The 25,851-nt window shown below is 39.1% G+C and overlaps 1 protein-coding gene across 2 annotated transcripts in view; it reads right to left on the bottom strand.

The window, feature by feature from the left end:
• The window catches only part of CFH (complement factor H), an 83,650-nt gene that overhangs the window by 46,054 nt on the left and 11,745 nt on the right, over window positions 1–25,851 (bottom strand). Inside the window, exons 3-11 of one of the 2 annotated variants that reach the window (XM_037907812.2) lie at window positions 22,992–23,097; window positions 21,834–21,910; window positions 19,386–19,580; window positions 16,447–16,617; window positions 13,699–13,878; window positions 13,121–13,321; window positions 4,875–5,042; window positions 2,478–2,654; window positions 240–416 (exon numbers count right to left, since the gene is read on the bottom strand). In XM_037907812.2, coding sequence (XP_037763740.1) covers window positions 240–416; window positions 2,478–2,654; window positions 4,875–5,042; window positions 13,121–13,321; window positions 13,699–13,878; window positions 16,447–16,617; window positions 19,386–19,580; window positions 21,834–21,910; window positions 22,992–23,097 — 1,452 coding nt within the window. The remainder of the gene's footprint in view (window positions 1–239; window positions 417–2,477; window positions 2,655–4,874; window positions 5,043–13,120; window positions 13,322–13,698; window positions 13,879–16,446; window positions 16,618–19,385; window positions 19,581–21,833; window positions 21,911–22,991; window positions 23,098–25,851) is intronic. The other variant, XM_037907814.2, reaches the window with a different exon arrangement.

Genomic DNA, 25,851 nt, shown 5'->3' with positions numbered 1-25,851 from the left:
GAATCACTGTTTTAGACTATGAAGAACACTCTTTCCTGGGGATTGCTGACTGAATGCAATGAATGATTCTTGACTGTCCCAGCAGACATGAACAATTCCCACCCAGACATTATCCACAATGTAAGCTGCACCTAAATCAGAGATATTTAAATTAGTACTCAAAACAGCAAACTATAACAGTCAAAGGAATTTGTTCCACAGAGTAGTAGTTTAATTAAAACAAAACAAAAACACCTTACCAAGACATTGGGGCTCAGGAATCCATCCATTTATGTCACACACTGTATAACCTGTTGTGATTTTATTTACAGTTTGGTATCCATCTGCACATTCATATTCCAGTATTTCTTCAGGCAGAAACACCATTTGATCTGTGTGGAAATTAATATTCTCGAAACGAGGCTTTTCACATGTTTCTGTAGAATTAGAGAAATTTAGTTATTTTTCTTAATTAGAAACTCTGGCATTCTAAAGCATCTTCATTATATGTACCTTCGTGAACTTGGGCCTCAGTATAGTAAACAATTCAAATTCTACACACAGTACCACACATTATATCTCCTGAATTTTTCTTTAGGAATATGTGGCGGTGAAAGGAAAGTGTTCATAGATTTAGAAGGCAAGGCTAGAAGAAAACATTTAGGCAATAAATATATACCTGCATTTTGCATGCTTGCTTCTTACATAATTCCCACTAATGTTTACCAGACATGTTTGTCTTCGAAAATCCACAGTGATAATAGTGACTCAAACCTTTCCTTTGAGAGTCAACACTAATGCTCTTAAAATTCAGAAATCTTCCTAATGTCTAGCATAAAGGTTTTTCTTCCTTGGATTCAGGCCATTGCCTTTCCCCTACCATTTGAGACTGTGAATATAATTCCCTTCTTTCAGTTGCTGTACTATACAGTGTTTCTGTGGATGTTACAGTTTGGTTGTAGTCATGATCCCTTGAGTCATCTGTAAGGGCTAGATTCTGCTCCAGTGTAGGGAAGCCAGGGAACAGATTCTCTGGTTTGGTCCAGCTATGCTCAGCAAGGAACCGGATCAGGGGGTTGAACAAATGTGACTTCAAGCCATCCTTCCGCCTTTCAGATCTTCAGGTTGCTCCTCCTCCTTCAAACTATCTTATGCTGGTTACCTATGGCCCCAAAAGGCCATTTTAGCAGCCAGAAGAGCCAGGACATCCCAGTTATGATGTCTTTTCCCTAGTCACACCTTCATACCCGGGGGGAATTCCAACCAGCTAACTATTTTTCTGGCTGTTTTCTGCAGTCAGAGCTATGCCAAGCAGATGGAACAGGAGGAGAATTGGACCTCATACGTATAAAAAGGCAAAGATGGGAAGCAGCAAACAACAGTAAATAAGGAGTTCTCACTGCATTAAATTATGTGTCCCTAATACTTAGCCCTGTTTTATCCCATTGGAGGGTCTTGTCCTTGTTTACCAACCAAACTAATCCATGCTTTGGCACTGTCATGTTCACTGCCTTTATTTTCAAATCATAACATTCATGAACACCACAAAAGTCAGACATTTCCCTACTGATTTCCAAATGAGTCACAAATTGCAGGGAATCTCCTCCCTGTAGAAACATGAGAATTATTCTTGACTGGAAATATGGGAGACTACTTAATAAAGAGCCATGCATCCAAAGGAAGGTTTATTAACTTATTGAGCCAATTTTGTAGACTATTCTGTGTGAAACACCCCTGTGTGGTAGAACTATTGCAGGTGCTATCATACGGGATACCACTTTGCAGAACCAGAACTACAAACAGCTTAAAGTTCATGTATTTCAGACAGACAGATAATGTAAATGGGATTTACAGGTCTTGGTAGCTAAGCTGTTTATTTAATAGTCTTCTCTGTGCGATGGAATGGACTTCATTTGAAAACTAATGATAAGCAAGTTCTTTTATGCACAAAGGTGTTCTGTGTTTGTGGATACTAATAGGGTAAAAAGAGGAATAGCGAGGAAATAAAAGGAATAAAGCCTGGAATAAAAGGAAGAGAGGACCCCCACTTGGACTGGGTTAATATTGGAGTTATTGTCCCACAAATGTGGGAGATTTAATTGTCCACTTTAATCACCATATTTCCTCTCATCTGGAGAGAAGGGACTCCTGAAACCAGAGGAAGATAACTAACATACCTGAAGTGACAACAATTGGAAGAAAGTTTTTAAAATGTTGTGCTCTGATGCTTTTACATAAAATTTATGTCTTTATGATTTAAATACTGATCAGTCAATGGTAAGTTATTTTATTTATGATGGTAATACCCTCATAACCCTCAAAGAGATTAATTTTGTCCAGTCATAGTAAGACATAACCCAAGGAGCATCAGCTTTGTAAGTTTCCCCACATGAAGCTGCAAGCTTCTCCCCATACCTGAACATGGTGCTCATCCTCTAGTCAGGAAAAAAGGAGCAATATGACAAAGTAGAGAGTTCTTCGATCATTAAATTACTCACTAATGCACTCTGGTAAAGGAGTCCATCCTCCTTGAAGGCACTGTGTCTTCCCCACCGTATTTCCTTCCGGAGTCGTGTAATCAATCTGACACCCATATGTTGCTTCCTCATTTAAATTAAATTTGGTCCTACTTTGAGAGAAATAACCATTCTGTATCTCAACTTTTTCACATATTTCTAAAATAGAGAGAGTATGACATTACCTCAAGATAAATACTGTTAATTAATGTGCTTTTCATAAGTATAGGGTGACCATGAGAAGAGGTACACCTGAAATGAAATGGAGAAACACCATTTAAAAACTTTTTGAACAATAAGTTCCTTCATACTTTTGGACAGTGGGAGGAGAAGGTAAGAAATCAGAGTGCATATCAGTGGTTCCTATCTCTCACAATCATTCCTGATACTGACTTCTCAAAGCCAATCTAAAAGATGGTTGGACTGAAAATGGTCATTTTGATTCTGACACTGACAGCTCTTATTTTGTGAAAACAGTTCTCTCTTTTTATTGTATGTGCTGTATGTATAAGTAATTTGGTGAAGCAGCTTCACAGTTTCATGCACCTGAGAAATCATAAGGGGCTCATCAGTGAGAAAGACAGCGATAAAACATCACACAGATGTTATCACTAAACCTGCCTTCTTCAGAGACAGCCTCTCCCACTGCAATATTTCCACAGTTGTGATCAACAGAGCATTCATGCTAGACTCCCTCAGTTTAAAGGAGAGGGTGTTGGTAGCAGGGCATTATCCTGGAGGGGCATTCAATTTTGGAATTCACTCTCTCCCTGAATTTGCTGACCTCCAGGATACACCGCACAGCCCATCCATTTTCTTGGGCATTTGGGGAGAGTAGAGATAGGGAGGGAACGAGGCTTTGAGGCAGGATGTGTTTGCATGGCTGAATTTTGTTATGGACGTTGATGACTCAATTTTACACATGATATCTTAATTGATGTTCAAGCACCCGGAGCTACCAGACAAACTGTGCAAGCCACTCCATGGAGGAAGGGGAGGCAGGGGGGCAAGGTGGAGCCATGGCTTTAACCCACTTTGCAACACCCAGAAGTGCTGACTAGGTATAGACAGAGGAACATGCTTCATTATCCCAAAAGATGGTGTAATGCACACACAACTCATGCCTGGTAGAGAACTGGAGGAAAGATAGGATTTCCTGGAGCACAACTGCTGCCGGATTACTTGGCATCCACACTATCCCCAACACAGACCAGACCAAGTGGCTAAATGTCACAATTTATCCATATCAGGTGGAGCTAAGAGTAACATATTTTATTAAATTTACCCGATACCCTAGATGATAAAATCCCATTTATAATTGCTTGTAACTTTGTTAGACTTTAACCATTTGGATTGAAATTTTCCATGTCTGGTGTCTGCCCCAGCATCATGTTTTGTTTTGTTTTGAAAAGTTTAAGCTGAAATGGTTTTCCTGTTTCAGAGACTGATGTTTGAGTAAAATATTCTGTTTTATCCATGGTAAGTTATTGTTAGAGCTGTTTGGTTGAGAACCTCTAGCACTTCCATGGTTTGGAGCAGGGACTCAAAATTTGGCTGTGGGGTCCACCTGGTGTCAAAGATATACCTTTTGCTGTCCTCAAAAAAATGCACCCAAATTTGGCCATGTTATAAACCTATGAAAGGCAGAAAGTCACAGTTTGCATAGGTTTGGAGCTTGATTATTCTCTGAAGATTCCATCTGTAATGAACATGCTCAAGCCCAAGTTGGCAGGGGCTGAGCAGAACTTTCCTTGCAATTGCGTCTCTTGGCTCTGAGGGGCCACACTCATGCCAAGCACCGTGACTGTGGGTATGCCTACGTAAGAGCTGGAAACTTGTAAATTCTAGGATGAAGAGACATACTTTAGCTTTAGCTCCAATCAAACTAGCACATTAAAAATAGGAGTACTGTGGGGGTGGCACTTGGGGTGGGGACAGCATGCAGAGCCCCCTGGCTGCCCCTACACATAGGAACCTGAGGGGGGACATGCCGTCTGCTTCCTAGGAGCGGCACTGAGGCTAACAGGGAGCCTGCCAGTCCCGCTGTGCAGCACCGCCAACTAGACAGTCAACAGTCTGCTCAGCAGTGCTGACCAAAGGCCCCAGGATCCATTTTTGACCCCTTGGTATTCTGATAAAAAAAACAGACACCTGGTCACTGTACATACAACAAACAGGGGTGATAGCAGTCAGGGGCTCGGTGAAGAACTTTGAAGGTCACTGCAATATGATTGCACAGTTACTCAGGTCAAAAATGTGCATTGTCATGACAAGTCACTGCTAGGATTGGTATTTTTGTGTTTATTTCAGGCAGATGATAATAGTAATATGTCTACAGGTTTTTAATGATCTGCTCAATAGAACATGACTGTTGCTTACTGTTAGAGGTACATCTTGGAGTAGGTGACCAGCCATTCTTTGTGCATGTAACTTTGGCTTGCAGATTTTCAGGAAAACACACATATGAAATTTCATCACCTTCTTTGTAGGTGGTCCAATAGTTAAATATAAATTTACCATTTTCCAAATGACCAGGAGAACACTTTTCTAAAGAAAAAAAAAGATTAAATTCGATTAGCAGATGGAAGTCAGGTATTTAACAAATAAAAAACAAAACAAAACAAACCCCCCTCTTCAAAACTAGCTATTTATTTGAAAAAAAAAATCTTTCAAATAAGACCTTCTTGCTGCATAGTACTCTAGTACTTTATACTGAAAAGACCTTTATTTTCAAATGTGAATCAAAGAGCTTGATTTTTCCACCAGCCTGAAACTTGTGATATCAACTGTGCACAGGTGTAAACAATTGCACAAGATGCAAGGCAGTGAAGAATTGGGTCACACAGGCCAGATTCTCAATTGGTGCAAAACAGCAAGCTCCATCAACCTCAATGGAACTACTCGATTTACACTAGCCAAAAAATCTTGCCTAATATACTTCTTAAGTAGTGGTGTCTGCACAGATTCATTTGTAGCATTAACCTCCAGAAGCTGTTATCAATCATATTATTCCCTCAAGGTATTTTATTTACAGGTATCACTATGATGCTCATGGAATCTGTTTATTAAAACAAAAAGCATCTTTACAGAATCCAAATGATACAGGCACTGAAACACCATGTAGGGAAATAGATACCATTGCTATTGATTGGGTTTGTGTTCAGGCTCAGGCACTAGCTGAAAAGTTCCATTAATCCAAAATAAAAACCAAAGTCAGGCGCAATGGTATGGTTTAAATCATGCTATTGTGATGGAAATCACATCATCAGCCCAGGATAAACAAGGTGACAGGAGAAGGCTGACAGCCAAAGGAAGTCTCTCTTACTTTCCTTCTCCCCATGCTCAGTCACTGGAGTACCATGATGAAGTGTAAAGGTAACTGTGTTAAGCCCTCCAAACTAAATTCACGTTTGTTCCTGCAGCAGATTGAAATGTATTATTCAGACAGGTTTGGGTTTGGGCTCTTGTTAGGGTTGCCAATTTTGGTTGGACGTATTTCTGGAAGTTTCATCAGATGACATACTCTTCAATTAAAGATTAATCTTTAATTCCTGTAGACTCCAGGGCAACCTGGAGGGTTGGCAACCCTGGCTCTTATTCCTGCCATATTATGAAACCTGATTTTTTCCCCTTCCCAATATTATCTAGCAGCATAACACGGTGCTCTTGGCTAGGGGCATTTTTCCCTTTCCTCTGAGCTCTCAGGGAGATCTACCATTTCCCACTCATTAGTTATCACCTAAGGATCAAACCCTGAACCTGGTGACTTCAATGGCAGTTTTGTCATTGATCTCAGTGGAAGCAGGATTTTCCCCCAAGGACTTAAGGCCTCATGGTAAATTACTGTAGATCCCATTACCACTAACTCAGACTAAGCCAGGAGTTTTGCTACAGAGCAACACAAGTTGCTCCCTCCTGCCAAGGGCTAAAGATGCTGCCTTCACAGCTCACTAAGCCACTGACAACCAAGGAGCAAAGAACAAGGTTCAGCATCAAAATTCTGATTCCCTGAATATTTGTTAACCTTTTTTTCCCCACCCACTTCCATGAGCTATGAATGCTAGGAAAGTGTGACTGGCAATTACAGTGCTACTGAAGTTGTGGCGTACTTGTGACTTTGCATTTTCTGTCAGGACACTGCCTATACTCGGAAAGCCTCCCACTGTGTGTACCAACTGTCCTTCTGCTTCAGATCCTTCATTAAAAATAACTTGCCACAAGAGTCTCTGAGTCTTGTGACCTTGTACTAGAATTGTCATCCTGTGTAATATGTTAGTCTGAATTCAACTACAAGATGTTTGGAAAAGTAACTGTTCTTTTTTGTGCTTTGTGAAGTCCCATGCACTGTTTTATTCACAACTCCACACTTAAGGTTGTGATGAAAATATTTCCATTACAAGCATTGTTTGGACCCACTCCTTTCTTTTAAACTTTTCATGGGAAGTAGCTTTTTCAAGGAGAAATTTTCTAACTAATATAAGGCGGGTTCCCTGTCCTCCTCCCACTCTCCAAGAGTAGAATAAACATTTTCAAACACCTAGATCTAAAAAAGTGAGCCCTTTGTTAAAAGTAAAAATAAATAAATATATAAATAAATTAAATCAGATCAAAAACACACAAAACCCATTCACAATATTCCTGCCACTTCTAACTTGAAAATAAAACAAGCTACAAACTGAAAAATTCATACATAGGCAGATATTTATACATCCTCATGCCTACTTATTAGAATTTCTGTTTTCATACTAAAATGTCATTGATTGTGTTCACACCAACCAAACCACCCTGTAAAAGTATGATCACGGGGGGCATATAATTGCACTTTCTAGTTTCTTAGCACTTATAGTTTTAACTACTACTGAACTGCATTCTAAACTACTAGGAATGTGGGGAGAAGGAGGTGAGTCATATGGGTGCATTGAACTAGTGGAGTCTGGAGCAGGTCAGGGAGAGGCTTTGGTCATATGATGTCTATTTAGTGCTGCTCCAGTATAAAAGCACATTTGGTGGCTAGTGAGCCTGCTAAGTTGGAGGGAAGCAGACCTCTCCTCCAGCAAACTTTAGCATCTTCACAGGAGGTGGAAAGGGAAGAGTAGATTGGCATGGAAGTAGCCCAGCAGAAGGGCTGGCCCTTGATTGGAGTCAGGTTTAGAATTAGGCCATATGCTGGGGACTGCAGCTGAACTGCAAGGGCACAGAAGAGGAGCAAGAACTTGCATCAGGCTGTGACAACTGGTAGGGTCAACAGAACCGGAGACTTTCTGTATATATCTATACATTGAGTGGAAGCCCGTAGCAGCAGGCCTCGAAGCCTGGGTTGACAAACTCAGGCTCATGGTGCTCGCACTACTATGCTAAAAATAGCTGTGTAGATAGTGTGACTTAAGCTGGAACTTGGGCTCTGATGTTTTGGGGTGGGGGGTGGTCTTCAGAGCCCAAGCTCCAGACTCAGCTGTAATCTCTATACAGATATCTTTACTGTGGCAGTGCAACCTCTGCAAGCCCAAATCTCTTGCTACAAACTTGGAGATTCTCTGCCAGGACTTTTGAGGGGACATGAAAACAGCTGGTCAGACAATAAGACATTCACAGGTGCTCCATGAAAAATTATGCATAATAGATGGATAAGACTCATAGATCACAGTTTTCTTCAACTGGCATTCAACATTTTCCACTTAAAATAGAAAGAATCTGGCTTTGTTCACTAATCTAGCTAATGCCCAGGCTTTCTCAAAGACTTTGTGGACTCTTAGGATTCTCTACCTCTCCAGCTCTGCTCCCCAACCTCTCATTACCCCAGTTAGTTACCCCTCCCACCAGAACCAGTCTCCAGCTACCCAGACAATATACATCATCTGTGTGTGTGTCTCAAAAGGTTGATAGAGAATATTTGACCTGGTAGAGTAAGCGTGTGCAGGAGTTGGGGAACAAGATTTCTTTTGATTCAGATTGTAATAGCATATTCAACACTTCCCTGTGTTGTCCCTAATGCCTTTCCCAACCCTTCTGGGGATCGGGGGGGTGGTCATGACCCTCTGGTTGAGAAATCCTGGCCTAGTAGTTAGGGCACAGAAGCTGGACTGGAGAGTGGGGAGTAAGGGGGATGCAGCCCAAGCCTCTGCTTTCCTGGGGGGCTGCTAATCCTTGAAATATACATTATAAAAGGGAGATTTTGATCATACTTGTGCTAATACTAAAAAGAAAAGAACAAAAAAAAAACTAATGTATGCACCCTGCTGCTATTTATTTTGTCCCAGTTTCTTAAGCTTCCACAGTTAAAGTTTAATTAATGTTTTTAGACTTTGAATTGTTAGTAATGAGGGTGTGAATTAGAGGTGTTAATTGCCATTGCTGGGTGCTAATGACAGAACTGCAGTATTGTTTTAACCTTGCATAAACAAGATGTCCAGTTGACAATTTCAAAGCAGAGCAGCAAAAACAAAAGCTAAGTTAGAAAGAGAATATTATAAGCAAGTTACCCAAACTTGCTAACTATTTTCTGTTAGTACTGCTTCAGAATTATCTTCCATGATGGTGGATCATCTCTCTTAGAAAATGATAATCAAAGCAAAGATATGAGTATGAACTTGTTCCCTCAGGAGACTTCAGAAGAAAAGGCAAGCATTCCTGAAATCAAGGACAAAACTAATTTTGAAAGAGATGACCCACTTTTTCTAACACCTGTCCATACAGAAGGTAGAATGAATAGTAGTGATAAAGAGGATGATGTTGCTGTTAGCGTTGAACAAAATCCGGCTAAATAGCCTACTTTGATAATGGAAGGGTTTTGTACTACAGGTATTGAGAAAGGACTGTTCTATTTTCAGATTCGTAATAACAAAGTTATAGTTTCTGAGTGTCAGTACAAATGTCAGAAATGGTAACTTTCACCTCTTCTTTTTAAATGAAAACTACCAAATGGAGAGCATCGTCAGAGGCATTGGTCGAAGCATTCTAAATCCACAGGAGCAGTATTCTGTTTTATGTAAAAACTCTTTTCATTGCCTGATAATCTTAGCATCTTCATAACCCCAGGCTTTTCCAACTGGAAAAAAGCAGAGGAGAAGACTTGCTCTCATGAAAACAGTGTGGAACATTGCAATGCCACAGTTGCATGGCTAGCATGTTCACAAGGCAAGAATCACATTGATAGGGAGATGGTACAGCTGCGTCTAACACAAACTGCTTACTGGGAAGACATTTTAAGGCATATCGTGACAGTTATTAAGCTTCTTGCTGAATGTGGTTTAGCAGTTAGAGGAATGGAGGAAGTTATTGGCTTTCCTCAGAATGGAAATTATCTAGATATTCTTGAAGCCATCATCGAATTTGACCAGTTTGTAAGACAGCATATTAAACACTGTGGAAACAAAGGGAAAGGTCACCCATCCTACTTGTCGAAAACAAACTGTGATGAGTTCATTGAGCTATTGGGACATAAGGTTTTGGAATTCATTGTAACTGAAGTCAAACAGGCAAAATACTACTCTTTGATAGTAGATTCAACTCCTGATATTGCCCATGAAAATCAGTTCTCTGTTATTTTATGCTACTACTTACATGGCACCATAAGAGAGGATTTAATTGGGTATATACCAACTGAAAGCCAGATGGACAAGTCGCTTTTCCAGATCATGAATAGTTTATTGGATGCAAATGACAATGCTATTGAAAACTGCAGAGATCAGTCATACAATAACACAAGTAACATGTCTGAAAAGTATGAAGATTTTCAAGCTTATATCAAAAAAGAGTAAACCCACTAGCTGTGTACATGCCATGCACAGCTCTTCTCTGAACTTAGCTGGAACTTGCAGTATTGATTGTTGCATGGAAGCCATAAACATTTCAGTTTTGTTCAGAAAGTATCTTTTTTGTGGCATTGCCCAGGCAATGGAAGCTTCTACGAAACAATCTTATCAAAAGGAAACAAAGACCTCTCCCCTTGTCCTAAAAACCCTGTCAGGTATGAGATGGTCCTGTCATGCTGAATGTTGTAAAACAATTGTAGTGAAATATGAAGGCATTCAAAGTTGTTTGAAAGAAATGATGGACAATGTCAAGGAAAATGGTGAAACTCAGAGGAAAGCACAATTGTACAAGAAAGAGTGCAGCATGGAGACTGCTTTTATTAGTATTTTATGGAATGTTATACAAGAAAGGTTTGACAAAACTAGTGTACAGCTTCAAAAGCCAGGTCTGAATCTTCTTGTTCCTGTCAATTTTCTGACTTTCTTTGCAAACATTTGTCACAAGCTTACAGTCTCACTTTGATGATTTTGAGGAGCAAGCAAAACAATTAGGAGGTTATGCTGATGAGTCCAACCATGAAGTACACAAACATACTCTAAAGCAAAAATTTCCTGATGGCAGAAGTGACACTGCTTTGAGGGAAAGGGAAATTCAAGGTTGACTGCTTTTATGTTATCCTCCATAAGCTAAGTTCAGAACTAAAAAGAAGAAGTTAATAGTATACTAATTATCCACAAGGTTTGATTTGCTTACATTTCTTGATCAAATAAAGTGACGCAAACTACAGGGGAGATGAAAACATGCACTCACACATTTCTCAGTGCTTACCTGAATGATCTAGAACCTGAGCTTTTCACCAAATGACAAATATCTGAGCAACGTTTTCCTGAATATTTACATTGCATTGAGACTGTATTTGACTATACCTATTGTCAACTGTGAAGCAGAGTGATCATTGTCTAAGCTTGCCTTTAAAAAGTTGTCTTCAGTCAACTATGGCAGAAACAAAGTTTAATGCTCTGGCTACTATGTCAATTGAATGAAATTTATTTCAAACACTGTCATTTCAAGATGCAATAACTGAATTTGCAGCTCTTAAAATTTGCAGGATGCCTGTTTAAATACGCAGCATTTCATCTGACTCTTAATTTTCCATATTTTTATGTTTATCCAGGTAGTTTATTCTGTTCATTGTCTTTGATTTTCTTTTCATGATTATTCAGTAATATACATGATTTGTTGGTTGTCATAAGCAGGGTACTTTTTTCTTTTACTAATACTGTGTTCATAAAAAGGGGGCTTCCACTCATTAATCTGGCTAATAGGAGAGTTGGGTTTTATTCCTGGCTCTGACACTAACTTGTGTGAATGTTGGCAAGTCATAACACCTTTCTGTGTCTTTCTCTTCCACCTTTTTCCTGTTTTGTTTATTTAGATTGCAAGCTGTTTGAGAGAGGGACTGTTTCTTATTGTGTCAGTACAAAGTGATGGGGATCCAATCTTGGTTATGCCTCAACTCACGACTGGAATACAACCAAATATTATTATTATTAATTTCCAGGAAAAGTAAAAAATATTTCTGTAGAATTTTTTTGTGTGTATATGAAGTACTACACGCAATTGTTCATTATGATAGTAATGGTTGATGTTTTTATTCGAAGAACATAATTTTATGATCTTGTGTAAGTGAGAATTAGGCTATGTTTATACACTAGCTATGTATCTAATATTTGTCTAGTTAGGGGTATACAGATTATTATTTGTATGATATTGATGTACCATACAATTTTTACAAGAGCCTACATCCCATTGTCACAACTGACTTGTTAAAGTTTCTTTCATTTGTAGTTTTGTATGATTTTGAAAATGACCAGAATTTGGCTAGTCTTTGGACAAATAAGAGGGAAGGTTGTATAGACAGTTATTAGATTAAGTTATTTGATGGATGGCCTGAGACTGCAAAGTGGAATGATATAGAGGAGTCTTCAGCTGCCTACTTAGCTTTAAATCTGCTTTATATGGCCAGAGGGTTGCAAAGCTGACTTAGCATGTGTCAGGATCACTAGCTGTAGGCCTCCATATTCAGAGCATCTGGCAATGGCACTCCACCCTCTTTGCCACCAAAGAGCAGCCCTGAAAAAGGGATAACATATGCAGCCTAAAAAGTAATCTCCAGGGCAAGCTGCAAAAGTCTTCTAAGAAACAATATATTCCCACACAGCAGGAGGCGTGTGCATATACGCATGTGCACACATGGGCAATGGCACAAAAGAGAAAAGAATTCCTATAGTTCTGTCACTCTCACAGGCAGTTTTCTTACAACTAAACATCCCAAAGTCAAAAGAACCAACTAAGTCCTTCCTCGTGAAGAAAATTTCCCAACACAAAATACCCCTCCTCATAGGTCTCTCTCCACACAGGTTATTTTTGATCTTTGCTCACCCTTTCTAAATCCACAAGATCCCAGTACCTTCCGCAAACACTCTCACTCTCAAAGGGATACAGATTCCTACCCTATTCCCTTGTAAGAGAAACAGAAATGCTGGTTGAGGGATCAGCAATAAGGAGAAAGCAAAAAATGAGGGGAAAAAAAGAACAAAATACAAAAAAAACCCTCTGCAAATCCTACAACCTGTTTATTGAAGGCCTGTTCCAAGTACTGGCTCCTTCTAATGCTTTTGAATCCTTTTAAAGAGACACTCATGTCCTTGGGTGACAGTCTTTGCTGGGGGGGTCAAGGGGCCACAATGGAGCAGCGTTGTAGTAACACCCACTCTCCCTCGCAGTCCTGGTTCTGTCCATTGCTGGATATAATTATTAGTTATAGTATAATAGAATTTTTAAGAAAATAATACAAACATATGTTTACTTACTAAGGCATTTTGGCGCAGGAGACCAGCCCGCTTTAGTACATCTGATCAGAGGCCACTTCTCCTCTCTTTCAGATACATAACCATCAAGGCATCTGTAGTAAATTGACATGCCTAACCATGCTGGAAAGGCTCGTTCTTTGTGATGTTCATAATAGTCAGTTAATGCTCCATTTTCTATATGTGGGTAGTCACAGGGTCTCACTTTAAAAAAAGTTTAAAATGTATAATATTAGAAGGTACACGTGGACACTAATTCAAAGAGGTGGAAGGAGAGAAGAACTCTTCAAGGTTACAGCCGCAGTTTACCCGAATTGTTCCACTGGAGCAGGAGATAGAGCTTTCACCTGGTAGGCAGGGTTTCCAGCCCCCAGAACCCACATGTTGTGTGGGATCTCCTCATAATACAAGGCCATCCACCAGTTGGCTATTCTTATGTTCTTAAACTTTGTAAAAGGAAAAACCCTGCAAATATACCTGTTTCATTTCTGTTTAAATTCTCAACTGCAGAAATTGTATAATCATTGTATAATAGTTTGGGCTTTCATATCTAAAAACATGTTCAAATAAAAGTAACTCACAGATACATCTTGGAATAGGTAACCAGCCATTCTTTGTGCATTCTGCTCTCCTCTCCCTATTGTCCGTTTCAAAGTGAAATCCTTTATTACAGTCTACTCTGATTACTTCCAATTCTCTGAACACTTTCTTTTTGGGGTAGTAGATTCCATTAGTCACTGTTGGAGGATCACATCTAATTTCTAAACAGAAACAGATGAACAAGTTTAACAGCTGTAAAAATAACTTTATGCTGTAAGTACCCCCCTTCAATTAAAATTATTTGTATCTCTCTCTTTTTTTTTGCTAGCTTTATTATCACTGTCATATTTGATCATCATCTGCATAACAATGGCATGGTGAGATTCCTATGAATTTGATGAAGTCTATAACTCTTTAGCCATCTTCAGAAATTAGAGTATTTGCTTGGGGTAGTTTATTTTATTTTGGGGGTGAGAAGGAATCAGTTGCTGTTATAAGTGTCATTCTGACTATTGTGGAAAAACTTTACCAAAAAATGAAGCCTTGCAATCAGATCTATAGGTGATCACACTGGATTTGTCTAATCTCTTCTGGCAGTTCATTCCACACTACCTTCATGTCATGTTTGGTTGGATGGAATAAGAGAGTCCAAGGTGTTAACATGACACTGTCATGGTACAACACAAACATGGTTGGGTGGTTTGAGTATAGTGCCCTGGGCCTGCTTAGTCCCATGGCAAACACACCATTAAAATCATGTTAACCTTTTAAAGACATAGTAAAAGAAGGAAAAACAGTTAAAGCATTTGAAATGTAAAGTTGCAAGTAAGGCTTTTATTTTAACAATATTCCTTATTCCCTTTCCCTGTAGCTATAGAGAGATTTTAGAAGGAAACCCCTCTGTTTGACCATCTTTTCGACAGTATTAACGACGATAATAACTGGTCTTTATGGGGAAAAAAAGTTAGTTGAGATCGGCTGGAGCTTCCTGCTGCTGTTGTTAAAGTCTGATCCTGCTTCCTTTAAGACAAAACAAGACAAACACACAAAAGAGACGAGAAAGGAATAGCAAAAATAGACAACGCAGCTTCTGGTCTCTGGTGCTGACTCTTACTTGCAACTTCATTGTTGGAGAAAAACAAGCACAGTAAACCCCCTTATCAGGCACTTAGAGACCTGGAAAACTTGAACCAGCATCAGGCTGTTTAGGACATTGCTTTCAGCTGCCTTTCCAACACAGGCTCACAGTAGTGTTGCAAAATATACAGTCCCAGACAGGTAGACCAGACTTTTACTAAACGGAAGGCAGAGAGAGAGATAGAAAAGAGAATAAGGTGGGGTGGAAGATGACACGAGGGAGGGAAGGACAGGAGGAACCAAAGTTGCACGTCCCAGGTGGTATTCAGGATCTAGTTGGAGATGGTGAAGGTGGCGATGTCTTCTGTGTCCATCTCTCTGTCCCAGTCTCATCAGGGCATCTTTCAGGGTCAAGATGAAGGCCCAATGGTGTCATAGTATCCCAGGAGATGGTGAGGGTTGCAACCCTGATGGTGGAATCTCACTCCTTCCAGTCCACCCTACTCCCACTCAGCCTGCTAACTCTTTCTGAAGATTTTTTTTAAGGCCCCTCTCAAAGATGTTCCGCACTGTCTGGCCCATTTGCGTATTCATGCACACAGTCTGTTTCTTTTCCCCATGTGTACCTTTAATCTTTAGATTCCAAGCACTGCCGAACATAGCACAGGCATGTGTCGGAAAGCTCCTTCCAATTACATATCTTCCCTTTACTGAGCTAATTACCATTATCTCAAACCCAGCCCCCAGTGTCAACAATCCCCCCAATCCTATAATCTTCTCATTGATTAATTATTAGCAAATCCAGAGATCCTCACATCATCCTCCTAAATGATCCCACTGGCTAAACCAAACAAGGTGTTGACAAGCTGCAATGGAAAATGTGTCCAGCTTTCATTGGCTGGAAGGATGTTATCTTAATGTAGGACATTAGAGTCTGTAACAGTAGCCACTGAAGTCAGGAGATGTTGATGCCTGTAATGTGACAGGCTATTCGTTTTTGAACCCAAGAGCAATCAGGAATCTCATGTAGTTTTAGTGGCTCTTTTTGCATTTTTCTTTCTGTATTGAGTGTTTCTGTAGCACTGTTTTGTTGGGGAGTGGACTCTTTTTGAACAGTTGTTCTTAGACTGGAGCTGGTTAGGTCAGATGTACGTGTCCACTCTGTTCCCAGCAGGCTACATCGGTTGGCAGGTAGGCACTTCATTGTTTTACAATGGAGTAAGAATGCCTAACAGATTGAGGGCAAGATACCATGTTCTAAAAATAAACTAAGCCGAATAAGCGCCTTCAGTCTCTCACTGTAAGGCATTTTTTCAAGATCTCAGATAATTTGTGTGTCTCCTTTCTGCTTCCTTTCCATTTTTTCAATATCCTTTCTAAAATGTTGACACCAGAACTGGATGCAGTAGTCTCAGTAGTGGTCTCACCAATGCCTTTTGCAGAGGTAAAAAACACGTCCCTACTTCTACTCATTACTCTCCTATTTATACATTACACAAGGATTGCATTAGCCCTTTTTATGATAGCATCACAGTTCAGTTGTTTTTCCACTATGATTCCTAAATCCTTTTCAGAGTCTCTGCTTTCCAGGATACATAATGATGTATTTGTATTATTGTAGTACACTGAAGCATTAGTTGTGTACCAAGACCATAGCTATCTAGCTAGATAAAAGTAACAGAACACACAGTATAAAATGAGCAAAAGCTGACCTTTACAAAATGGTTTTGGATTCCATCCATATTCCGTACAATCTGCATCAGATCTTTCACCAAATGTATATCCTGGATTACAAGTAAACTGCAATCGTTCATTCTCCCTATAAACTCTCTTTGGAGTCATTATATTTCCATTATTAATTCTTGGTGGTTTGCAGGTTACCTCTAAGGACAAAAGAAACAAAATTAAAAAAAAAAAGAAAACAGTTGTGATGCCTGACTAAGAAAACACCCACTAGAAAATAAATACAAAATTTCATTTTGACATGGCTGTTTTAAAATTATGTTAATCGGGAAATAGTAAATCTGTGTTTCAGCATAGAATTTATGTCTCTGTGTAAAATATAAAAGCCCATCTAGACCCAGGGATAGATTTCATGAATCTTTCTTTGGAACTTCAAGACATATTTGCAATTTGGGGTAAATATACAGAAGACAAAGTCAGCTCAATGGCATAAAAGCAGCAGCACTCTAACAGCAGCTTTAAACAACCAACATATTTAATATCAATCTTCCACATTTGAATTATAAGAAGTAGGGGGATGCCAGAGCTGCAGAAGTTAGCCCAACAGTGTGAATAAGCGATTAATGTGCTTCTCATCTGTCACACATCTCCTAAATAACATTTCATAATCAGTTAACATATAAACAAATTCATGACTCTGAAAACTCACTGGGTTCAATATTAAATGGAAATATGTTAAGAAATCTTTTCAGAAGCAAGTATGTCTGGTGCAAGTACATTGGTAAATCAATCCCATACTATGATCTCTATTTACAAAACAAATTAAGAATCAAATAAATAATATATCTGGCCATGCCAATTTGAATAAAGCAAGATCCACCATGATTGTTTCAGTTTTAAATACTTTAAGAATACGAATAAAGTGGAAGCATACTTGGTGTCATAAATATAAAGGGAAGGCTAACCACCTTTAAATCCCTCCTGGCCAGAGGAAAAACCCTTTCACCTGTAAAGGATTAAGAAGCTAAGATAACCTCGCTGGCACCTGACCAAAATGACCAATGAGGAGACAAGATACTTTCAAAGCTGGAGTGGGGGGCGGGAAACAAAAGGTTCTGTCTGTGTGATGCTTTTGCTGGGACCAGAGCAGGAATGCAGGTCAGAACTCCTGTAAAGAGTTAGTAAGCAATCTAGTTAGATATGCGTTAGATTCTGTTTTGTTTAAATGGCTGATAAAATAAGTTGTGCTGAATGGGATGTATATTCCTGTTTTTGTGTCTTTTTGTAACTTAAGGTTTTGCCTAGAGGGATTCTCTATGTTTTGAATCTGACTACTCTGTAAGGTATTTACCATCCTGATTTTACAGAGGTGATTCTTTTACTTTTTCTTTAATTAAAATTCTTCTTTTAATAACCTGATTGTTTTTGTCATTGGTCTTAAGATCCAAGGGTTTGGGTCTGTGTTCACCTATGCAAATTGGTGAGGATTTTTATCAAGCCTTCCCCAGGAAAGGGGGTGTAGTGCTTGGGGGGATATTTTTGGGGGGGGAGACATTTCCAAGTGGGCACTTCCCCTGTTCTTTGTGTAACACTTTGGTGGTGGCAGCTTTTAACCTAAGCTGGTAAGAATAAGCTTAGGGGGTCTTTCATGCAGGTCCCCACATCTGTACCCTAGAGTTCAGTGTGGGGAAGGAACCTTGACACTTGGTTTTAATATTAAATATCAAATATCATTTATACTCAAACTCTGTTTGCAGATTAGTCTGTTAATTTTTTAAAGAATAGGTAACAATAATATGTGCATGTGACAAGTTAGCAGTTAAAAAAACATATTACATATGGAGTTATCCTGTATGTGTCACACTCAGCACAGGGAAAAGATTAATGCACTTAATTGGTAAAACCATATCATTACCAAAAACACTCTGGCTGATTAATTTAACTTCAGAACCTGGCTGTTTGCTCCTAGTTCAGTTGCAGGTTGAATGGGTAAAAATTAAAAGCAACTGATATAGCCTACAATCAGGTGTGTTCACAGAGATCAGCTCTTCTCAATCCATGGACAGGACCTAGAAATATAATATGACAGGAGTGCTCTGTGTTAAGCAGTATTTCAGGAGAAGTGAAAAACTAGTATTTTAGGTACTGAAGAATGCCACTCCCTCCATGTCTGTGGCGGGACATGGAGCCATCCAATTAAGAAATGAAGGAATGGAACATCCCCTGATATCTCAGCACCCAACAAGGTGGAAAGATGTAAAGTGGAGCTTTCCAAGTCCGTGCTACAAGAAAAAGAAATAGGCACATCCCTGCTACATTTCATCTAGAATGTGATGATGTTATTTCTAAGTTCCTAAAATGTGCTATACCTTACAAAACAATAAAGCCACAGTTTCTGCCCTGAAGAGCATACAATCTCAATTCCACACAACAGTGTAACAAGTCAGGTCGACTTGAGTGGAAATTAGGCTACAATTCTGTTTGATATACGGGAAGGAATATAATTAATCTCATTCCTTCCCACTAGTTTTGGCTCCATAAAGCCAACTATCTAGTTGATCGACTGTCAACAGGATAGATAGTATTAGAACATGCAAAGAATTAATGAATATTCTCAGCTGTAGGTACTTTCTTGTTCCATTTATTCACTCATGTATGATGTCTTATGTATCATCAGTGTTAACTTTTCAGTGAAGATTGGGGAATGACTAGAAGACTCTATTATGACTAAATTTTCTATTCCCTAGATTATTTTACTTCCTTTACACATATCATGCAATGGAGATGAATACATCAGTTAAGTACTATAATTATTGTCACCGGAAATATTTTGCTAGTTCCATAACTCTCCTGTAGAATAATCAATTTCTAGAAATCTAAGTGCCATGATAAGAGCTTCAACAGTACCTTCCAAATCACTTTGACTAAAGAGAAATTTCATTAAACTAAAAGATAATTTTCTTCTCACCTATGCATGTAGGTACATCAGCATTCCAATTTCCATCAGCTGAGCAATGTATTTCTTTAGATCCAGAAAGTTTATAGGCTTCATTACATTCAAACTGTACAACTTGGCCAAAGAAAAATTCTTGGTCTGCTTCATATACACCAGTTACAAGGATTTTTCCATTTTCTGGTGCATTTACTGGTAAACACTTCCTCACTGTAAAAATAAAGCTATAATTTAAGGCCTACTCTGTAACTATATTGTAAAACAAAATGGTCAGCATTTAAAATAAGCTAAACACTGTTGCAAAAAAAGAAATTTTGGGATGTATTAGCAGGAGTGTTGTAAGCAAGACACAAGAAGTAATTCTTCCTCTCTACTCCACGCTGATTAAGCCTCAACTGGAGTATTGTGTCCAGTTCTGGGTGACACATTTCAGGAAAGATGTGGACAAATTGGAGAAAGTCCAGAGAATAGCAACAAAAATTATTAAAGGTCTAGAAAACATGACCTAGGAGGGAAGTCTGGAGAAGAGAAGACAGAGGGGACATGATAACAGTTTTCAAGTACATAAAAGGTTGTTATAAGGAGGAGAGAGGTACATTGTTCTCTTTAACCTCTGAGGATAGGACAAGAAGCAATGGACTTAAATTGCAGCAAGGGCAGTTTAGGTTGGACATTGGGAAAAACTTCCTAACTGTCAGGGTAGTTAAGCATTGGAATAAATTGCCTAGGGAGGTTGTGGAATCTCCATCATTGGAGATTTTTAAGATCAGGCTGGACAAACACCTGCCAGGGATGGTCTAGATAATACTTAGTCCTGCCATGAGTGCATGGGACTGGACTAATGACCTCTTGAGGTCCCTTCCAGTCCTACGATTCTATGATAAACATTAAAATACAGAACAATTGAAAAAAATACTATAAGTACACTACATAGTAAATTCAAAATTCAGCTTTATCACGTAATCAGATACCACAGTGACCAGTGTGATATAAAGTCAGACTGACAGACACCAGAGAAAGTTGGTACATGGAATCTCCTCACTCGGCTGTGCATTCATCCTGGCTGCAGACAGAGTGCTCACCTAGAATTGCCTTGAGTGATAGATGGGGGCCCAACTAATATATCCAGTGGCACTCACAGCCCAAGCCCTGCTAAAAGTCAAAGTTAGTTGCTCTTGCTTATGCAAGACTGCATCTGGCTCACAGACTAATCAGTTGGAAAACTTTAGAGAACTGCAGACTGACCAAAATATATCCATCAGTTCACAGTTATTAGCTCAAAATCCTTGATAAAGATATTGGACTAAATTCATCACTGGTATAAGTGAGCACAATTTATGTCAGCAGAAAGTTTGGCCCATATCACATCTCTAATTTCCCATAACTGCACTAACCCAAGAAAAAGAATAAATATATGTGATCAAATATTCCTTATTCCAAAGGAAGCCATTATCTGGAGACAAATTCCATCCTTGGATGTTCGCATAGACATTAATGGGAGAGTATGTGTGTATCTGAGACCAGAGTTTTGCCTCCATCTATTTCTTCCCCCAACTTTCTCCAGTATATCGGTCATTTACCATTCTTTGATTTTGCATCCTATTTCAGGGTTCCTCAAACAAATTTATAAAGAAAACATCATGCAGGATTAAGTGCACACGTTCACAGGCAGTCATGTTTTTCCTTTAGTGAGAAACCCTTAAAATTTTGGGACTAAAGAAATATAAATAATAATAATTCTTACTGGGCAAAGTCACATTCACATCATAACACAAACACTGTACTGGGGGTATGTGCATTCATTGTATGACAGAACACTTTCCCCATAAGTATTAAAGCTTTGCAGAACAAAATTAAGAAGGAGATTATCTAAGAATAACATTAAAGGACAGATTGTGACATCCTTGATCACGCTGAATGAGTACTACTACTGAAACCAATGGGACTACATGTGGAGTAAGATAGAGCCCTGCAGCGGGACTGGGTTCCTGCAGGACACACTGCCATAATAGTGGGAACAAGTAAAATGTATTTGTTGTGGGTGGGATTGGGTGGGCAAAAAAAAAACAGACTGTGGAAATTTGGAGGAAAACACTAAATCTCTTGTAGGTTTACCAAGAGTAGCTGATTTGGGAAATTGCTATTTATAGTGTTTGAGCTTCTCTTTCCTAAACATGTTTATCTCCCTCCCCTCTCTTGCAGGATTTGTGGGATCTAAGATTTTTTTTGGTTTGGAGCAGGATAAAAATGCCAGAAATAATGCAAGAATGGGTGGGAGTGAGAGTGGGTATTGCAGGGCAGGACTCGAGCGGAATTTAAAAAATAGTCTCACACAAGGCTCTAGAGAAAGGTACTAATCAATGTGAGCAAAGATATCACAATCAGGTCCTAAATAGCTTTAGGCAGGCAAATATTAAATAATAATCAGTTTGAAAAAAAGATTATGTTCTAGACTCCATTTACCTTCACAGTGGGGGAGTTCATTGCTCCATCCATCTGCCTGACACTCACGGAAATTTCTTTGGCTGAGCATCTGATATCTTACCAAAAAAATTGTAACCAAAATATAAAACTCTAAAACACAGCAGCATTATGTGTTAATAGGTTATATGATGTATTACAGTTAAAACAATATAAGTCAGTTCCCCTGTTCCAATACATAAACTAACCCAAAACATTCGCCTGGAGAAGGAAACAATACTGTCTCTACTGGGCTCCTTCCCCATTTTGTTAAACTTCCTATTGCTCACAGTAGCAAAATGGTAAATGGCAGAAGTAAAGCTTCATTGAAAGCTTCTTTATTACAGAGAGCTGCTAATGCTAAACTCTGGCTCAGCCCTCTGTATAGAAGCCATTGTACTTCACTGTGCTCTCAGAACATTAGGGAGAATTGCAACTTCTAAGCCCAGTTCACTGGTTCTCTCAAGCACAAAGGAGGCATAACCCTGGTGAAAATGGCAGATTAAGCCAAGTTTATGGATGCTTTGCATTGCCAGAGCAGTGCAAAACAGCCAGACTGTAATGGAATATATCTTATTATATACAAGATTTTTTATTCAATTTACTAAAGCTCTTACTAGAGCAAGCATATGATGAATGTAGTTACTGAGTCTACCACAAAGTCGTTATTTGAAAGAATATTTCTCTGCAATTACTATAGAACAGGAATGATTAAAGTTTGGCCTGTAGGTCAGGGGCCTGATTTTCACAAGTGCTGACCTCTGAAAATCAGGCTTTATCAGTTCATTAGTTTCTGAGTCCTGGATCTCCATATTAAATATGAGATCAGCTGCAATCAGTTTAAGCAAATTAGGTGTGGTCCTCAGGTGGACAAAGTTTGGCTGACTCAGCTACAGAAGTACATTTGAAGGTATAAGATTAAAGAGTTATGTTAAATAGTTTTACGGAAACGCAAGGTGCTTTTAATGTAATGAAGTTGGATACGCTTTCATCATTAACCACTTCTAACTATAGAAATCTAAAAATATTAACAGAATGTAAATCTGTCAGTCTTAAATCAAAAATCACAAAGCCATAACTAGACACTTACTCCATTAACCTTTACACCCCACACTGACCTGCTCTAGTGCTACCAGCATATTAAACAACTGAAAACATTACCCTTCATCACATTTGTACTCAACGCGAGTGCCAAATACAAACTCCGTTCCAGCAGTAAGTTCAAAGGAGCCAAACTGAATATCTCCAGGATGGCCACAGGGCTTGTCTGGAGGGGTGGAAAAAAAGGGAAACATGTTTATAAACCTTCCACAGTGCTGTAAAGGGAGGTAATTTTGCCTGTCAGATAGGAATTGTATTTCCTATATGGGGTGGGATTTTCAAAAGCTTTCAGCATTAGCTTAATTCTCTCCTATTAAAGTCAGTGGGAGTTTTACCATTGATTTCAGTGGTAGCTGAATGCCGAGCACTTTTGAAAACTCAGCCATAATGCTGGCAAATTAAATACTGGGACTATCCAAATTTTTGCTTTCTGAGTAACAAACAGCAAAGAAACTGACTCTATAAAATATTTGTTAATACTTTAAAGGCCTCTGGTCTAAAAGTGGATGCTTTGTCAGACCTACAATCAGATTCAGATACACATTGAAAAGTTCCAATTTGTTAATATATTTTTTTAAAGGCACAAGGTTTATTGACCTAATATTTAAAACTTTTCCTTGCACACTTTCAAAAGGATTCTTTTGAAGAGGTAAAGGCTCTTTAGAAATGATTCTATATGCATACATGTATATTAGGAGGAAAATAAAAGCATTATTAAGTCAATCAAATAAATTATATATACAGCTTGTGACACAGGTTATACATGGAGACAGAACTGTAATTATGCATTGACCTTTTAACTGAGGGAGATGGTAAATTCCAGCACGCTAATGAAGTTTTTTAATACTTGGTCATAAATTCCCAGATAATAGCAGTGAAGAGCTTGAATTAGATGAAAAACATTATTCATGAAAAGATACCTGGCTGAGAGATGGCACTCTGGTTCTGGAGAAGATAAATACACTCCTACAATGACAGGATGGGACCTTGGGTGAATGGTTACCCTTCAAACTGGAGCCCAAGGACTTCTTAAAATAGATGGGTGTGTGACCCAGGGACCTCTTTGTGCCATCTGGCAGAGGGCATCATTGAACATAAGGATTACAGGGATCCCCCTTGGTCTGGTATCTACCTACTAGTTTCCCCAAGAGTGTCATGTAAGATCTCTACTGAAAGCCTGTGTCACAATGGTCATCATGATCACTGCAAAATGTATGTATAGATAATATGTAAGGGGTTTATATATATATATACACACACACACACACACACACACACAAATATGTTCTTGAGGCCTGTGAGTTGGAGTCAGTCACCAGAAGTTGAAAAACAAGTTTATTTCAGGCAGAAGATGTTTATCTAGCAGTCTGTCTGTAAGTAAATGGAGCATTGTATAATTCACAATCAATGTCCGTTTATAATCTGAGCTAAATGATAAGGATGGGATTATGAAATCTTCAGAGGGGGAAAATTTACAGCAGGAAATAAACCAGTAGGAGGGAGTCTTTTTCTACAAGTGATGATAATGGATTTTTGGACTACAACTGTAGGTACAGAGACTAACTCTACATCCTTCATCTAGGATGTAAGATGACAGAAGGTTTGCTTCATGAAATAAGGATCACAGACAGACAAGTTTTTAAATACTGGGAGAAGAACTTTGGGTGACGTAAAAATCACTAGACAGGAGAGTACCATGTTAGTTACGTCTGGGCTCTATTATGCGTGTTATGATTCCGTTTTAGATGTAACCCTTTGTTTCCAATATTTCAGCTTGCTATCATTTGAAACTCTGTTCTTTGTTAAATAAACTTTAAAATGCTTTCTCTATAAACAAACTTAAGTGCTGTGTGTTAAGCAGAACTGTATTCTCTGGTATAACTAGTAAGTTGTGGTGTTCTGTTCCTTTGGGAATAGAGGATCTTGGAGTTCTGTGAGTGTCCAGTGGATTGGGGCTGGATGCTACAGGCAGATGCTTGAAGGACTTGGGGTTGTTGTGTGCCTATCACTAACCTGAAGAGGAACAGCGCAGCCTGCATAGGCTGAGAGAAGAGTGCTTGTTCTGCCTGCGGCTGGTGGTGTCAGGAAGCTGCGCCCTGATAGGCACAGTTAAGGGGAGGTGGTAGTGAGGTGCCTCACAACCCTACCCCGGGAAGTACCACAGTGGAGTAATTCAGCAGGATCTACATCCAGTTTGCTTACATACTGAGAGAGTCACACATGAGAAGGGTGAAAAATTAAGAAAAGGATTATGGATTGCTATTTTCTGTTTATTTCAGGTAAGGAAATAAAGTGCAGTATAAAATGAATAGACAAAAAACTAAATAAGCAATAGTTGGAGCAGCAGTGTGAAGCTCAGGAATTAGATGATGAAGGGAAAACCATTGAGGAATTGAGATTTTCACTTGGGAACAAGATAAGTTATGCACAGGTATAGCCCTTGTCAAGGTTCCTCCCCACTCTGAACTCTAGGGTACAGATGTGGGGACCTGCATGAAAACCTCCTAAGCTTACTTTTACCAGCTTAGGTTAAAACTTCCCCAAGGTACAAATTAATTTTATCTTTTGTCCTTGGAATAACCACTGCCACCACCAAACTCTAACTGGGTTTACTGGGAAACGTAGTTTGGACACGTCTTTCCCCCCAAAATCCTCCCAACCCTTGCACCCCACTTCCTGGGAAAGGTTTGGTAAAAATCCTCACCAATTTGCATAGGTGACCACAGACCCAAACCCTTGGATCTGAGAACAATGAAAAAGCATTCAGTTTTCTTACAAGAAGACTTTTAATAGAAATAGAAGTAAATAGGAGTAAAGGAATCACCCCTGTAAAATCAGGATGGTAGGTACCTTACAGGGTAATTAGATTCAAAACCTAGAGAATCCCTCTAGGCAAAACCTTAAGTTACAAAAAAGACAC

This window comes from Chelonia mydas, chromosome 8 (genome assembly GCF_015237465.2).
Source record: "Chelonia mydas isolate rCheMyd1 chromosome 8, rCheMyd1.pri.v2, whole genome shotgun sequence".
NCBI lineage: Eukaryota > Metazoa > Chordata > Testudines > Cheloniidae > Chelonia > Chelonia mydas.
The sequence above is the reverse complement of the archived record's forward strand: the minus strand, read 5'-3'. Positions and strand labels throughout refer to the sequence as shown.